This window comes from Anser cygnoides, chromosome 8 (assembly GCF_040182565.1).
Source record: "Anser cygnoides isolate HZ-2024a breed goose chromosome 8, Taihu_goose_T2T_genome, whole genome shotgun sequence".
Taxonomy (NCBI): Eukaryota; Metazoa; Chordata; class Aves; order Anseriformes; family Anatidae; genus Anser; species Anser cygnoides.
The window spans coordinates 22579113-22596894 of record NC_089880.1 but is presented as its reverse complement, the minus strand read 5'-3'; the positions used below and the strand labels follow the sequence as shown (position 1 = coordinate 22596894).

The window sequence follows — 17782 nt, the reverse complement described above, 5'->3', positions numbered from 1 at the left end:
TGAAAATGAAAATGGGATTGTAGCCAAACCTGGCTAAATACCCTTGCACAGTTTTGGAACATTTAAGCCCAGAGATGAGCACAAGAGAAACACGTATTTGATGGAATTATGCCTCAATTCTGCCATCAGAGGGCGATACCAACACTCCCCTTTGAGGTCAAGCCTGCAGATGAGCCAGTACAAAGGCAGCTCTGGGGGTGGTTTTGTAGGCATTTAAGACATACAATTAAATTTCCACTGCCAGTGCCATCCTCCTTGCACTCATAATACAATGTCTAACAGCAGCTAGTGCTATGGGACACATTATTTTCAAAGTTGATTCAAAATATTAACTTTAAATGTACATCATAACATTGGAAGACTCACCGTGGTTTACAGTGCAACACTGGGATGTTTAGGAAGCTTTTCCTGTTCATAGGACAGCTGTAGCAATTTGATGAACAGAGCATACATCATGGTGAGGCACAAGGGAGACAGCATTTGAGACTGTGACAGTGGAAACTACCTCTGGAGCTCCCCGTATGCAGCACGGAGGAGATGGCAAGCTGTTCCTTGTTTAAAAGCACCAGGAACAAACGCTCTCAGTTTGCACAAGCTGCATTCCCATAATAACAAGTGGTAAATACCGTTCCTGTGGCCGGTGTGAGAAACAGCAGGATTATCATTTGTAGGACAGGTCTAGTGAGTGGGAAATCGAGGACAAGACAATGAGAACTAGCTGGTGTCACCGCCAAAGGCAAGCTTGACAGCATCCGGAGGAAAGCACCTGATGAACTCCTGGGTGCCCCTGCTCCTGGCCGAGGCTCCTGTGTTGCACTAGGCACAGGGTACAAGTTTCTACTGAGACAGCAGAACTGAACTGGCTGGGATCACCAGACCTAGAAGTTGTGTCCGCAGCACTCCTACAGCGGGGTTTGTTGCGTTCCAGATTTTACCAAGGCTCTAGGAGCAAGCTGGCTGAGCTATATACGGCAGGGAAGGCAGTGGTAGCAATGGCTGGGGGGAGCTGAGAAGTGCCTCTGAGGAGCCCTCCGTGCCAGCGGCCATCCCAGGCAGCGCTGCAGTCACCACAGGAAGCAAGAAATGGCACTCGCCTAACTCCTGCTGCAGCAGGGACAAAATGAGGACAGGCTGTGACTCCAAAGCTGAGGGAGGGCCTGGACTTTTAGATTTCCTCTTCCCAGGTCTCTGGACTATGCAGATGAGCTCAGACCCACAAGCTTCATTGCTCTCTTGCGGGCCCTGGCAGTGTCCATCTCTTTGCTGCACTTTGCTCAGGTGATCCATTGGCAAAGCCTGTAAGGAAGGGCTGGAGATCCCAGGAGTATGCACCTCTGCAGCACCTCCAGCCCTCTCGCTTCCTCCTGCACAGGTGCCGTGGCCGTACTCCCTGGGCACCTCCCGGGAGGTTTCCCCACCACCCCTGCAAGGCTGCGGTCCCTGCTCCCCACGCTCACCTGCCCCCGTGGTGGTGATGACTTTCGGCTTGCTGCGGGCGCCGTCTCCCTTGGTGGTGTAGGCAGCGACCGTGACGGAGTAGGTGGTTTCTGGCAGCAGGCCTCCAATGACCGTCTCCTGGGAGCGCGTCCACGAGGCGGCGAAGAGGCAAATGAGAAGAGCAAATACCCATTACCAGAGTGAGCAGAAGGAGGGCGCCGGGGTCAGTGTCTCCAACAGCAACACACCGGCATGCTCGCTGGCACACACTCATGCATGACACCCAAGCACACACGTCTCGCCCAGCTGGCACCCCCATGGAGCCAACAATCGGTAACTGCCACCGCCCCACCGCTCACCTGCCTCATTTCACCCTGTCTCTAACTCGGCCCTCCTGGGGACCCACGAGTAACCTGTGCACAGGAAAAGGGAATGGCCTAACCCCCGTGCCCCATCCCCACAGCCCCTGCCGAGAGGAAGACTTGCTCTGGAGAGGGCCCCCCCATGAAGGCAGACCAGCCCAGGGACGCGGCCACCCCACACAGAGAGTACGAGGACCGTGGAGCTGTGAACCAGAGCAGAAGCCAGTTCAGCCAGCTGTGGAAACCTCGTGGGGGCTCGTCTGGGGATTTTTAAGGTTGTCTCTTGCAGCTGAGCCGCGGGGAGAGCAGGGGGGCAAGGCAGGCAGCAGTGAGCCCGGGGAAGGAGCACCTGCAGCGCCGCAGCACCACGTTCGCCCTCCCCGCGGGGCATGGCAGGGACAGACGGGGTCAGCACAAGGCACTGGCAAGACCCGAGGGAAAACCCTGCGCCGTGGGAGGTCTGAGAGGAGGCGGCAGGGCGCTAGCATCCTTGCATGCTCTGGCTTCCTCTGGGCAGGAGGAGGGCACGGCTCCGCACTTCAATGCGAGATCAAAGCGCGGAGCCCCGCTCCTCCCTCCTGGCCTCCAGCGGCAACGTGACTTGTGCCAAGCTCGGCTGGCCAGGCCCGCAAAGGTGCGAGCACAGCAGCGATCCACAGCCCAGGGCAGCTACCCCTGAAGGGCCTTCAGCTGGGGGTGCTGTGAAAGGGACTGGGACCATTAAAACTAAGGACAAGGGCCCTGCGGTGGCTCCCAGAGCACGGCCAGTCTCCCAGCACTCACTCACACAGACACCCACGCCGTTAAAGCTGTTGATTTCCAGTCGGTGCTGCTGGTTCAGGTTTCCCTGCCCAGGCTTACTCATCAAAATCACCCTGTTACCATCGCGGAACCAGCCAGCCCAGAGAAAAAAAATCAACAAGCACCAACAAGAACCCCGCCAAAATCACCGTGTGAACCAGAGTCCCGTCCCAACTCCGCCCCTGCAGCAGATCGTGTGTGCGGGTGAGTGGACACCCAGCCCGATCGGTGCCAACGGGCCCGCGGGGGAAGCACTCACACAAAACCTGCAGACTCTGAACATCCCAAGAGAATTCACTCCTCCCAAATCCATGCAAAGAGGAATTCACACGCAAAAGCATGCCACCGGGAGCAAAGCAAGAGAGCTGGGAGGAGGGGAAGAGAGACGAGGGATGGATGAAAGAAGGTCTGATCGCATCGTGTAAACACAGTGCTGGCATGACAAAGCCACTCCAAGCGCGACTCTCCCCTGTAAAGCAGGAGGAGAAACGCTTCGTGCCGGGGAAGCTCACAGTAGGGCACGTAATTGAATTGCTGACTCTAAAAAGGTCATTTCCGAGTTTGTTCCTCCAATTTTATATTTCAAAATTATGTGGGAAAAATTGGATTTAACTGTTTAAATGTGATTGTTTTCTTATTACGATCTGTGTTTCAGCCAAAGGTCACGGTTGAGAGTGTAGGTTATTTTTCATGACTACAATCAATGTGCTTTAAAGATTACATATCTAATTTTACTGTGTAACTCGGTGGGCCAACTGCTGCAGAAAGTCGGATGCACCTCCTGAGTCGATCACTTGAGCCTGCCTAAAACTGCACTGCAACAAGCTGGAAATACAGATTATGGGAAATGTCAATTGCTTTTCTGCATTTAGTAGCAATCTAAATGCCAATTTTCTCTGGATTTGCTGCTTGTGGAAGGTTTCACAATGTAACTCTCCAGCCTCATTAAGGGAGTGAAAGGGATGTTTTGACAGCACTGTGTCTACAAAATTCACAAATCGATTTACCAAACCCCTCTTTTCCAACCTGGAATACACACAAGTGGTACTTACATGGTCGACGGAGTCCTCAGCTCTCCACTGATGGGGGAGAAAGGAAGGAGGAGAGAAAAATGGAGACACAGAATTTTAAGGGGCAACGTGTAGGAAGGGGATGACAACGACAACAGCAGGGGTTAGCAGGACTGGGGGGGGGGATTATAACACTTATACGCAGAGGGTCACTTGGCACAGGCTGTGCCAAAGGAAGAAATGGGACAGAGCAATTTTCTACATGCTGCTAGCCTGCGCGGCAGGTCTGAGATCATTCACACAAATGGGGGCAAGGAGCTTCCTTCCCATATTGATGGAGAGATCACCACTTCCTAACTTTGCAGTTGTTTCCCTTTCTGACCTTGTTTGCACGTTTCTGCCTCTTCCACCAACAGGAGAAAGAAAGGACAAGACTCTGGGGATCAGGGTTGCCCCACAAGTGGCAGCACTCACAGTTTTGTGGGCTGATCCCCAGTGCCTGTCCCAGTGATCCTCCAGCCACCATCTTTTGTTGAGAACTGAAGACTTCAACACACAAAACCCATCAGGGACTGTCTGCTGGGATGTACCAAGATGACCTTTACACACCTTCAAGAAAGTGCTCTGGGGACCTCAGAAAACTGAGAAGGGTCATCTTTTGGGGAAACAGAGTGAGGCTGAGGTCTTACCCAGAGCTCCACACTAAGCTGTTCCTCTCCAACAGCGCCGCATGGCTTGGAGCAAGGCTACAACTGGTGCCCGTACCAAGGGGACAGCTCCTCGCTCCCAGTTACACAGCACCACGGCAGCAAACGGCAAACGCTCATTTGGCAAGAGCAGCCCTGCAGGTAAGACTTCTACACAAAACATTTCCCAGTAAAAGATCACGTGGGATCTCAGCCATGGCAGCTCAGCTATGGCTCTGGAGAGAGACCATGCAGGTTTCTGATGGGATTGGGGGTTATAAGGCATCAAAACTGAGAGGCATGCCAGCAGCATGGTTCTTTGTGGTTGATGCACCAAAGGGAGGTTTGCAGAGATCACAGAGAGCTCTCTCAGCCAAGGTGATGCGTTACATCTCAGGTTACTCAATCTGCCTGGAGGAAGCACCGGTCGATGGGTTCAAGCACGGAGATGAAAGTGGAAGATAGGTATTATTGCCCCTGACTCACAGCGTGAGCCTTGGCAAGCCCTGCACTGAGCCTGAACCGCCGGCTGTGAAATGGCGCTCAGATCCTGACTTTCTCAGGACACTGGGAAGCCCAGCTAATGCTGGTGAAGTGCCTGGGAACCTGCTGATGCTGCGGAAGTACTAAATGGTATTAAAGCTACAAGTTGTCTTTTGTACTCAGGCTATTTGAGGTGGCTTTCACAGGCTGGAGCTTATCACAGTGGTAGAGAACTCTCCTCAGAAGTAAAATACATGGCATGCCTTCAAAATATTTGCTATTTTCTGAATTCACAAAGAAGCAGCTATGGGAGAAATGCTCCTCTAAGATTTTATTACAGTTCACTTATTTCATGCCATAAGACTGCAACAGAATTGTCCCGCTAAGCCATCTTAAAATTTAATTTCAGCAAAGAGGTCAAGCTGTCCCTAAAGACTTCCTATAAAGTCAAAAGTCAAAGCCCTGACGAACCACTGCTGTCCCCAAAGGTCCTCTTTTTAGCACCTTGGTGTTATTTCCAGTGTTGTGTGCTCAGCTGAACCCAAGCCACTGCTGATGTCCTGCCTGCACCGGCCATCCCACACCACGGCCAACAGCCACGTGCTCTGCCCTGCTGATCTAAAGCCTGACAAAAATCTTGCTACAGGAGGGACGCGAGGCCTGGCAGCTCTTTCTCCCAGAAGCACAGTGCTGCTCCAACACTGTTCCTGGTGGATGGCGGCCATGTGGGTGCTAGCACCCCGAGCTGTCCCAGTGCTGTCCACGTGCAGCTCCAGGAGCAGACGCTGAAACCCCACTTCAACGAAGAGCAAGGCCACCGCATCTTGCAGCTCTCACACCACAGCAGGGGGATTATCATCCACTAGGGTATTAGGCCAATGTTTAACGTTCAGACTCTGTTTGCTCCCACGTTTCAGTGGCCTTTAATCTTGTATCAGATCAGAGTGCAAAGAAACACCTTGAGGTCTGTGTTGGAGGAGTAACAGTGAAAAGCCAGGCCTGCATAAATAGCCCGATATAAATTCAGTTTCATTATGAAAATATCATCTGCGGATCAAAACATTTCCTTCCTAAACTTGCTCAATTGCTTCTTAAATGCTTAAGATTGGTCAGTAAGACAAATTGATCTGAAAGGCCCAGGAGCTGTCATAAAAAGAATTCAGACAGTGCTGTGCGCACGAGGCAGGATGGCTCAGGGAAGTGCTAAAGCTAACAGTCTGTATTTATGGCAGCTGCAATGCCTTAACGTTTCATTTTACACTTCAACACCGCACAGTACAGTCATGTCTCACCAGGGAACGGCTGTTTTCCCTGACCATGGCTCTTACAAAAGACAGACTCCAGCCCCAGCTAAGGGAAGCGGATACTGGGGGTTTCCTGCAGATCCTTCTCTCTGCTTCAGCGACCGTGGTGCAACAGTGCAGCTCCAGATGCATGCTCAGGGTGCTGAGCCTGTTGGATAAGAAGTCTGTGAGCTCCAGAACTTCTTTGTCCGTTACTGCAAAGCCTTCTGGATTGTGCCGTTCAGTTTTGCTCCACTCACGAAGCAGGGTATATCTCACCTCCGCACCTAGGTGCGCGCAAGCAGGAGGAGTTGTTCCAAGTAGATCCAGATAAGGATCCCTGACTAGCACCCAGCAAAAGGGGGAGGCTGTAAATTCCTCTGTGTTACGCCTGGGGTGGGCACTGCCCAGGGAGAACAGGAGTCTCTGCTTCCCATCTTCTTTGATCTCATTCCAGCAGCTTGAAGTGCTTGCCGTTACCTCTTCCTGCTCTTCTGGTGGGACGTGCATTCAGTCTCCATGCTGGATGGAGAAGTGCCACCTGCAAAGACCACACAGTCTTCCCATAAGCCTGCAGTCCTTCTTGTGGGCTGCATACATCTCCCCTGCTATGACTCTGCAGAGCGGGAGGAGGAGGTGGCAGGAGTCTCTCCACAAAACCAGACCTCCAGCTGTATCCAGCCAGCTCCCAGCAGAAGCAGCAAATGCCACAAAGTCGAGGGTAGGGGAGAAAGCACGCCCCAAAGATGTTCCGGTCTGCGATGAGGACAAGCAGGCTGGGAGCAGGACACAATGATCAAACACCTAGATTCACACCAGGTCCAGCTGCTTGTCTTGGAGGGTGCAAACAAGAGTGGCAGGGCTCAGCCAAGAGCCCCCCACTGGTGCCCCTGCTCCTTTCGGAGGCGCTCTCTGTGCCAGGCTGATCACAGCCAGGAACCTGCACGCCCAGTGGCAGACGTGAAGGAGACCCAGGGCACAGAAACGAACCTTCTGCCATTGCCTGTCGTGGGACCTGGCTGAGCCACGATGGCAGGGGCTGCAGGAGGTGGTGCGGGTGGGATACTCGCTGTCACTGGGTGCTTCTCCCCAGGAAACAGCCACTTTTGCTGGTCCATGAGTCTGTCCGTAGGAGTGGGAGCTCAGACTTGAAGGCACACAGAAGCCTGACGGAGGTCATCAGTCACAGCCATAGAGAGGAGTGAGAAGCCTCAGCTCCATCACAGGACCTTCCAGACAACTGATTATTCTTCCTAGGCAGGAGGCTGCAAAATAAATGTGATCTCTCCGGCACCAGGGCCCCCACTTCACTGCTGATGGTTGAATCCTTTCCGCTCCAATCGTTTTGAAAACTGAGAATCTGTATTATCTGCATAGCTAACATCTCCATTCCCTTTTTCTTCTTCCTTTCATCTTCGTTTACTCTCTCTCTATTTCTCATCTTCAATCGTCAAAAATCATGAGTCAGCTTTAATACCAGTGTCTTCGTACCATCTGCAGGAAGCAGATTATGTGGTATACATACCTACTCAGAATCAGCAGACAGCCTGCCTGGGCAGGAGGAGGGGTTCTGCCTACATGTCCTGAGAATTTCTGCTCTGACCCCAGATTTTCAGTTTAACTGTCAACTTGTACATCAATTTAAATGTTACGAATGTTTATGAGTACTGAACAGGACTCCATCTACATCCCATGACCTTCAGGGACAGGTGTACCAGTCAATCTTTGTTTTCTTCCATTGAAAATACCTCTGGCTGTTGGCAAAGACACGTGCTGCTGTACTAAAAGATGGCAGCTCTCAGAGGGTTCTTCAGCTTCTGGAGCAGATGCATTTCATCACAAGCACAGGTCATGCCTGGCTTCTCACTCTTTCAGGAAATAAAGAGCTCTTCTGCCAAGCCAGTGAAACCTCTTCCCCGCAGGGTCATCATTAGTTTATCCCACGAGTGACGTGACTCCTTCACAGCAGTCACTTCTGTGCAACTGTCTCATGGCCTTCACTTCCATTCAGGAATTTCAGCAGATGAACTCAGCACAATGCATGCCAGCAAATAAATATTGCAGCAATCAAGGACTTTCCCACATAAATTCACCAAATATGAAAGACTGGTAAGTGGTTTGACAGGACAGGAAACTTTAAGCAACTCGCCTCCTTGATGACAACTGCACACATTCAAAGTCATGCAAAATCCAGCAGTCCTTGGAAAGTTCCTGGCTCTGCTACATTAGTGGCTCTGCACATCAGTATGGGGTTCCTTCCTCTCTCCAAAATGTATATGAGTAAGGAATGAAAGCAGAACTGGCCGGGCAAGCATAAACTATGTGAAAACACCAACAAGAACACTGCCAGCTTTACCCACCTACGCTTGAGACCAACCCATTAACTCCAAACTCCAGCTGAACAACAAAGCACCAATTGTTCAAACAACATGGAAGATTATATCCTCCCGGAATAAGTAAAGGGCAGCAAGTAGCTTTTCTAATGATTAAAATAAAGCAACATCTGAAACAAACAGAGATGTGCCCCAGATAACACTGCGAGGACCCTTACAGCATTTTCTCTTTAAAGTTTTCCCCTTCCACATTATTACCGAGTTTTATCCTTCAGAATATGAATGGGGAGCAAAGCCGCCTCTGTGCACTGCACTCCCCACTGACAAACGTATAAATGATTCACAGCTGCGTTCAGGAGATAGATCAATTAATCGTTGCAGCTCGCCAGTATTTATATTGGGCATCATTCAAGCAAGCCAGCTCTGAATCGATTACTCGTCGCTTCCAACAGCAGCAGATCCTGTACTTCATTTATACGATTATCTTTGTTCAGAACAGCACGGGTCATCCACGACGAAGGACCCTTGCTCCGTAAAGGAGTTGTGTATCATCACAGGGCACCTAAAAACTTCCTGGGACCCTGGGAAAGAGGTTAGTACCTTTTTAGGAGGCTGAACAGAGCCCATAACCATGCCTGTAGCTCTGGGTGGGAATGGGGCCTTGGCTAACTGCCAGCGAGGTACCCAGGAGACTGCATAAATACGAGCAGAGTGTGGTATCGGGACGGCAGAAGGTAAAGTTATTTACAGGCGATGTGGGCCTGCACCTCACCACTTTTTCTTCCAGCCCTTCCCAGACTCAGGTGGCTTCTCTTCAGTTTGGTTTCAAGAAGCAATGCAAGGTCAAGTCCCTGCCTTGCACCAGCAGGAGGGACGGGAGGCTCTGCCCAGCCTGGCAACTGTCCCCACCCGAGGGTGCCCAACTACCCCACACGTCCCACGGACAGGCAGCACCCTACGGGCTCTGCCCAGAGACGGGCTTTGCTCTGCACGCAGTCAGCAGCACGAAAGCAGCAGACTCGAGGCTTATTTACAGCTCTCCAAAGGGTTATAACCTGACCAGCAAAACACAAATTGCTCCAGCTGGAGTCTGCACAGGATGAGGCAGGCGGAGAGAGGTACACGTGGGAGAAGGGGGAAGAGAGGAGCATCACCCGATACATCATCTTTCCTACAGCAGCTTTTTCCTGATAAAACTTTTTACCAGTTTGCAAGCCATGGTCTGTGGATAAACTGTTCACCCTGCTCAGGCAGGGCTGTGTCCCACGCTGCAGAGCCGCAAGGGGCAGCCGAGAAATGCTTGGACCCAGCCAGCCCAGCCCTCCTGCAGAGAGGGAAGGTGCCATGCCCACCAGCCTGCGGTCCCCGTGCCATACCTGTGCCTCCGACAGCATGACGTCCTTGATCACCGGCTGCCCTCGGGGCTCGTTGTTTTCCAGCTTCACGTACGTGACCTGGTACCCCCGGATCTGCCCGTGCTGCTTGTTGGAGATGGGCAGCTTCCAGCTCACCCGGATGGCGGTCGAATTCACAGACTCTACCTCCACCTTTCGCGGTGGGGCACTGGGCACTGTAACACACATGGGACGGACACTTAGCAGGCACCACGCAACCGCTGTCAGCCAGCTCTTACTCCTTCGCTACCTTCCCTCCGCCTCATTGCAAGGATGACCCTGCTGGCACAGGTCCCCTGCACCCGCCCGGGAGGTCGTACTGCGGTTTTCCAATGTGGCCATAACCCTGACCCTGTCCCAGTGCTTCTGCTGCTCTCAGTGGGAAACAGCAGGGCTGTGATATGCACTAGTGCCCCTGTAAGAGCAGCTGTGCCGGGTCAGATTCATTTCTTGTCCCCCAGCAGTGGCCAGAAGCAAAGAGCAATACAGGAATATAAAGAGTACCGTAACCCCTTGCAGCTCAGGGTGCCCTGCAGCGGAGGCAGGGGTTTGGAAGCCCTTTTTGCATCCTGCCTGTCACTGCACACCTCCTCCTCTCAGATCCCCTTGCGTACATCTGAACGCAGTCCAGCAGCCCCAGGTAGCACGACTGGGTGCTGAGCCTGCCAGGGGGAGCCCTGGTACCTGCCACCAGCCACAGCGCGTGCACGCTCATCCCCTGCGACAGCAAGAGGTTAATGAGGGGGAAAAGCACCATCCTAAAACAATAACCCAGAGCTCAGAGACAGCAGTCACTGAACTCAGACAGATAAAGGGGCCTGTGGGGATTGTGACAGCTCTAGGGACTGTATTTCATGCACGGCTAGCTGAATGCTTTTTGATAATAAAATGAAAAATTACACTGCCCAGAAAATATCAATTTTCTTGCAAGGTGAGGCCCGTTTAAAAATATATTTATACCGTATTTACCATTTGGAAAAATTACCTCCTTATTACTTTTTGCTCTTGCATCGACTGTGACAAAAATGTCAATGCTAAAAAATTAGCCTCTTGGCTGCTCCTGGAGAGCTCCTGCCTCCCGAAGCAGCTGGGAGCGGAGGTGTGCGCTCCCTGCAGAGGGTACGGCTGCTGGGAGAGTGCCCAGCACCCCAGCGAGGGACCTGGGCTCCATCCTCGCACCTCTGCTGCGCGTCTCCTTCCACCTCCCAGTGCCCAGGAAAATCCAGGGGTTTGGAACCCCCTACGCCCCAATTCTCAACACAGCAAGAAACGATCAGTATTAGATAATTAGGGATGGATAGCTGACAAGCAGACATAATGAATGCTGCTATTTCGACCAACTAGATGGGGAAGAAACAGCTACCCAGCAGGTACGCGCAGTTTTTAAGCCGCAGGGCAATTCATTATTTTCCCCAGATGTCCTTCTTAATTGTATGTAATTAAATAAAATAGAGAAAGGAGGAATGGAGCATTTTAGCGCTACGAGGCTAGCCCAAGATATGGGAACGGAGGGGGCTGTGCTTGAGTAGTTACCACCTCCTGGCTGGAGCAGCCTACGCTGTAATCCAGCTCACTTAGCGCAGTGACCTTGGACAAGTCGCAGGGTTTTCCTGTCCTCGCAAGGTACCTGCCCCCACACACAGCCAGGAGTCCAAGCGAAAAGCAAGATCCTCCCTGAGAACCACAGGGAAGCTGTGTGCCAAGCTCTGCTGCCAAGAGAAGGCGAGAGGCCGTGGCAGGACACAGTCCAGGGACGTCGTGGGGACATGCAAAGTTGTGCGTGTGAGCAGCCCAGCGTCTCAGGGCACACCGTCCTACTGCAGGAGGGGAAGTTACCCTGTTATGGGAGGCGTATGCTGCATCCCAGACCCAAGAGGGAAAGTTCAATTTGTTTTCAGACGGCAGTTTAGCATTTCTCATTCCTTTAGCGTGGCTATCTATTGAGCATCAGCGTGTCGGAGGGATGTGAAATCACTCCTGACAGCTGAGCTGGAACGTCCAACCCCAGTGCCCAAAAACTGAGAGAGCACGCTGCGACATTTCTGGGGTAGCAGCTTCCCCTGGGCTACAAGTCTGCAGAAGGAGAACTGAAGCAAACAATACAGGCAGCAGGAGACACACAGATGTGTTTGCCAGCCCAGGCATGCCGTCAGCGAGCATTCCCAGACACCGCTTCCAGAGCCACTGAGACGAGGGGGACAGCGGCAGTCCATTTAGGGGAACCGTAACACGTCTGGTTTCAATTTGTGACTGCCTGGGCAATGCAGAGATCATCCTTTCTTTGCCCGGATGGTGCGTCTCTTTCTCCTCCCATTAAATCTGCAGCTTCTGGGGTCAGCACGAAGCCATGGAAGTTCCTACTGTCACCGTGAGCTCTGGCACTTTCAAAGGAAATGGCTTAAGTCATGATGACATAACTGACAGCCCTGCTAATACAAAGCAATTTCTCTTTAAAGCTGTCGTTTCCAGTAAAGTGCTCTGTACATGCGATATTCTGACTCTTGAGCGGAAGAGCAGATTTATATAAGCTGTGGCTTGCCTGGAAGCCAGGGCGGGAAGCAGCTTTCCTGCGATATCTACAAGTTTCAAATGGATTTCATTTCTCCTTCTTAGTTTGCTGGATTTCAGGTCAACAAGTAAACTTCAAGTCCTGGTCTCGCAATGTGAGAAGCCTTTGGCTGGCAGAGCTCACGTTGCCTTAAGGAAAAGGGAACTCACCACCATACAACACCGGAAAGCCAAAGCACCGTGACGCCCTCACCTGCTGCCTGAAGCAGCCGACCAAAGCACCGCTCCCGACAGCAACCAGTGCTGCTCGAGGCAGCGCTCCCAGGGCCTGCATCCCCACTCCCTCTCCCCTCCTTGCAAACAACTCATCTAGGGGAGCACTGGTCACCCCGGGGTAGCTGAGGGAGCAGTTCGGTAACACCTACCATCCTCATCAGTGCGCACGTGCACGGGGATGCTCTCCGGTCCTGGCCCCACATCGGTGTGAGCCCTTACCCACACCTTGTACTCGGTCCATTTCTCCAGGTCCTTGATCTCCCAGCTGGAGTGCTCCCGTCCAATGCCATCCACCACATGCTTGGTGCTGTCATCTCCTTCCACTGCCTGGTAGGCAATGGAGTACTGGGTGATGACCCCATTGCGGCTCTGGGCAGGCGGCGGCACCCAACTTACCCGGATGGTGGTGGAGCTGGTGCTTACACACTCGACTTCTTGGGGTGGGGCGGAGGGGGCTGGGGATAAATAAATGAAGGAAGTGGGGAGATGAAGGGAAATGAGTGGAAGGACAAACCAAAATGCACAGGGAACTTTTACCCAGCCAACTGAGCACCGAACGGATGCACAAAATGCAGCCAGTAGCTTCCTGGGCGTCTGCCTGCCTTCCCTGCGGGTCACCAAAGATGGCACTGGGGCAATTTGTATCTGAAAGCCTGATGAACAGCATGGGGACAGAAGGGCTCTTCTGCAGCAGAGAACAGCTCCTCCCGGTGCAGTTCTGGACGCTGACTTTACCAAACACAGCAAATGGGAGTAACGGGAGAGAGAGAGACTGGTAAGGAGAAGGAAGATGCTCTCAGTGAGGATCAGAAGCAGATGGAAAGCAGAAGAGGCAGGAAGCTACAGAAGGCAAGAGTGGCAGAAGGAGAAGCTCACACACCAGACTGCACGAACGCTTGCAAAAGCCCGCTCCTAGACAAGTGAAGGAAACAACAGAGGGCAGGGAAGGCAGGTGACTGAGGCCGGCTGGAGTGCGTCCAGGCAGAGTTTGAAATCCCGACCGTCAGCAGTGAGCAGCATCTCACCCAGGTGGGAGCCAGGCGCCGTGCACGACCAGGAGGTAGCACGGGTGTGCTGCTCTGCACAGCTGCCTCGTACCTGGGACTGACTGCTTCATGCCTCCCAAACTGGATACCTGCCTCAGCAGCTTGCTGGAGAAGGTAGGCAGGTCTGATCCCTCCCAGGTGAAACACCACCTGCAGTCTGAGGCAGCTTCTAAGCCCCAGCAGGGCTAACTGACCACAGGGGGAGGAAGAGCGTTTGGGCAGTGGATGAGGACCAGTCCTGTCCACGCGGCATTGCTGGGAAAGAGAAGTGAAACAAATCTGGGGGACGAGAGGGACCAGGAAAGGGAGAGATGACCGAGGGTTGTGGCAATCTTGCAACAGGGCAATAGTTCTGCAAGGCTGGAAAAGGCAGCAAACTGGGCAAGTGCCCTAGAGATGCTCTGCTCCCCCCAGCGCCCCGGCAGCATGGCAGCCCTGTCACAGGAGCAGCAGCCCCCTCTCATTTGGCCTGGCATGCTACGGAGATGTCAGGGGCCTCTAGTAACAAAACAGCACAGCCCCCTGCAGAGGGGTTTGTGTTGTCCAGGCCGTGCCTTGCTGCTGCAGGCGGCACACAAGGGGAGGGGAGCTGCGCTCAGGTGTTTTTCATGAGGGCAGAAGCCCGGAGAAGGGAAGGAGCCCATGTGGTTGTGGAAGGGACAAGGGAGATGGGTGCATCCCTGGGTGCTTGCATGGAAAGCAAGAGCCCCAGGCAGAGAGGGCAGGGCACCACCACCAAAAAAGCACACACAGTAGGAAGACATCTGGTCAAGCAATAAGGGAGTATAAGGCATCTTGCTTTGCCGTGGTGGGTGAAAGGCTGCTTCCCCTCTTCACTGCACCCAAAAACCCAGAAATGCAGGAAGAGAAGCTGGTGCTTCTCCCCATGCTGCAGTCCTTGAAGCCATCAGTGCACCTGAGCTTGCCTTTTGGGGGCACAGGGACAGTCTGGCCTGCCCAGTCACAGGAGAACACAACCTGCATCACCCCAGCCGGCAGCAGGGAACTTAGCTAATTAAAACACCCAACAATTGTGCCTCAACCGTGCTGAGCATGGGATGGCAGTGGAAGAAGATCTGGGAAAGCTGGAGACAACCGGACCTCCAATGCCACCAGTGACCTCTGCTTGCTGGGAACAAGAGCTGCTCGCTTGCAGAGGCAGCTGGAGGCTGCTCATAACCCTCAGTGTCCACTTCTGTGCTTAGGGAGTGGGACCCATCCCTGCTGCCTGGGAAGAGGAAAGATGAAGTGGAGTGCCTGGGCAGAGCTGGGCTGCTGCTATGGGCTGTACTGGAGGAAAGAGAAGCCAAAGCAATGCGTGGAAGCAAGCAGTTGCCTTCCTGAGGCAGGCAGAGCAGAAACGGCCCCGCCATCTGGTGTACTAGAAGGGAGGAGGGGTAGAAAATGAATCCTCACACACCTTTGCTTAATCAAGTAGAGAAGTGGCAGGGAAGAGAGTAGGAAGATACAACACCAAAGCGACAGCAAGAGTGAATTCAGGGAAAGCGTAAGACAGAGCCTGGTGGCATCCCTCAGAGGGGACAGGTGAGATGTAAAGAGCTTGGCAAACCTTTCATTTGCCACTGTCTGCAGAGAAGCCTCTCACTGCAGAGACTTGCTCTGGCTTTGGGCCTCCACAGCACCCTTCAGGATGCGGCAGTGAGCTCCTTCTCCAAAATTTTGGCTGGCAGCACGGGCAGGACAAACGCTGGCTGTTGACTGGGTAAGAGTCACACACATGATGTACAAGGCACAAACTCAGATAAACACTTAAAGAAAGCAAAATAAAACTTGGTAACGTAAGCAGGATCAACTTAAAATGCGTAAGGAGTGAAAGTGTCCCTGCTGGGGTCAGCAGAGAGCAGGCTGGGTGGCCAGCAGGCACCCACAGGCACACGGCGCAAGCACTGCCGTCTCCGAGCTGCTCCATCCGGCCTCCCCCGCTGGCCCGCAGCTGCCCTGTGCACCCACCCAGCCCACCTACTGCTCGTGCTGGGGAACAGGCAGCCTCAAATCCACCTTCACACTTGAAGCGAGAACAGCATGTTAATGGTGAGGCCTGACGGGCACGGAGCTGCCGCTCCTCTCCTGCAGCACGCTGACTGCCCGCGGCGCTGCAGGCTCCTGGAGAACTCCCCCGTGCTCTTCAGCCCCTCGGAGCAGCCGTGCTCGTACTTTTTGCGGGGTGCCCAGCAGCTAAGCAAGCAGCTTAGCAGGAAAGACAGCCCAGGGGGCAGCTCTCTTCTCAGGTGGGAGGGTGTGAAGGGGCACTGCACCCCTGTGGCCTTCCTGCACAAACATCCCCACTGCTCCTAAGCAGGGATGCCATGAGAAGAGCCAGCAGCGGCAATGCAGACACCCCTCTCCAGCCCGTTAGTGACTCATTATCAATGATGTGCCTCCTGCCTTACCCTTGACTGGCTTGTCAGGGCCAGGAACAGAGCCTGAAGACAGGCTCTTTGGAAAACAGGAGTCTGTCTGCTCCTGCGGTTTGTGCCCCACCTGAACATGTCATCCTCTGAGATCTAACAGCCCTTCTCAGTGCAGCCAGATGGAAGAGCGCAGGAAGGAGGCCAATTTGTAGCTGGGAGCAACAGTCTTCCCAGATTAATAAGTTTTAAGGTCACAGGGGACCAATCCAACCATCTAACACGAGGTGGTGTTAAGTGCAGACCAAAGAATTTCTGCCTGGAAGTCATTTGCTGTGCACACAACTTCTGCTGAGCTACAGCAAAGCTTTCTGAAAGACCTGTTTGACTTTGAGACCCCCAGGATGTAAGAATCCACCCTGCCCTGGGACTCCTCAACCTGCGGTGTGTCAGCCTCACTGAATAGCCCAGGAGTAACTGTCAAGCGCTTTTCTTGGAGAATAAAGAGTGCCATTAGAAATCTTCTCAAGTAGGGGACCATAAGCCATGACCCAGTCGCTTTTTGGATAAACTGAAGAACTCTGAGGTACATCAACGTGAGGGAGGTTTTACTGGCCAAACCAAGTTATTCCTGTGGCTTTGAGCTGAATCTTTTCCAGCCTGTCCCCATTTCTCTTCCTGAACAGATGTCAGAAGCAGTCAGCTACTGCTCCACTGTCCAGTGAAGTGACAACCTTAAAAGCAGACCAGTATGAGATCTCCTGTGAGCAGACAGCACATGGAGCAGGTCATGGGAAGATGTCCACAAAGTAAAGGTTTCTCTTACTTGGACTGTTGTGAGACTGGAGGACTCATTTACACACAAGGCTGTCTTTGATTAACTGTGTTCAAGGATATGAGCATCCACTGGTGAAACTGAGAGGCGGAAGGGTTGCTTCAGCCTTTGCCTATCAATACAAAAGCTATCTGAAATAGGTATACAAATCCCCCTACTCAGAACTTGTTCTCAGTGTTCAAGCATTTATAACCGCTTGATCCGAACCGCTCTCCTTTTTCATACCTGCCTATCTCGCAGCACCAAGGCACCATTAGCTCACTTAACAGGGTGCAGGAATCCTTGCGACTGATATGGTAATGAAGCTGAGTTTCCCTCAAAGAGAAGGTCGTTCCAGTAGTGAGCAGAGCTGCTCTTCCCTGCCCGAGCTCCCTTCCTAATGGCTGTCTCAGGCTCGCTGCTGCTGTGCATGCCAGCGCCCTCCCTGCAGGGAAGGCTGGCTGCCTTTGCCAACTGCTCACCCCACATGGCTAGTAAATCCCAGACAGACGGTGAAAACAGAAATGTCTTTTTTCCCCTTTTTAATGCTCTTTGCATAATAGCAAGCCCAAAAATCGTTAGTGAAAACGAGCTTATCGCAGGGCCCTTTGATAGCCCTAATCTGCTTATGCGCAGCTCTTTGAGCTGCCAACCAGAGCAATGCGAACTCCAGCTCTGTGATCACATGGGGCAGAGTGAGGATGAAAGTGATATTGCCTGGGTCACTTCGTTATCTAGCCTCCCTATTAACTCTGCTGCAGCTTGTGCTGGTTTCCCCCAGCGCTGCAGCCTCAGAAGCAGCAGCCTTGCTTGCTCACACAACCCAGACAACATCCATTCTCCCAAGCTCACTCCTCCAGCTACCTGACAGCCACGGGCACATCTGGCCTCAAAAGATGCCTCACCTTGCAATCAAGTGTATGGACCAGGGAAGGACTCCTGGAGATGCAAGGCTGCTGGAATGGGGAGTAAAGGGGTGA

The 17782-nt window shown here is 52.8% G+C and overlaps 1 protein-coding gene across 13 annotated transcripts in view; it reads right to left on the bottom strand.

The window, feature by feature from the left end:
• PTPRF (protein tyrosine phosphatase receptor type F) overlaps nt 1–17782 on the bottom strand; it is a 371288-nt gene that overhangs the window by 47015 nt on the left and 306491 nt on the right. For 6 of the 13 annotated variants that reach the window (XM_067001289.1, XM_067001291.1, XM_067001288.1 and 3 more), the window contains 4 exons: nt 12723–13028; nt 9772–9965; nt 3653–3679; nt 1458–1575 (listed from right to left, as the gene is read on the bottom strand). In XM_067001289.1, coding sequence (XP_066857390.1) covers nt 1458–1575; nt 3653–3679; nt 9772–9965; nt 12723–13028 — 645 coding nt within the window. The remainder of the gene's footprint in view (nt 1–1457; nt 1576–3652; nt 3680–9771; nt 9966–12722; nt 13029–17782) is intronic. The other 7 variants (XM_067001292.1, XM_067001294.1, XM_067001299.1 and 4 more) reach the window with 3 other exon arrangements.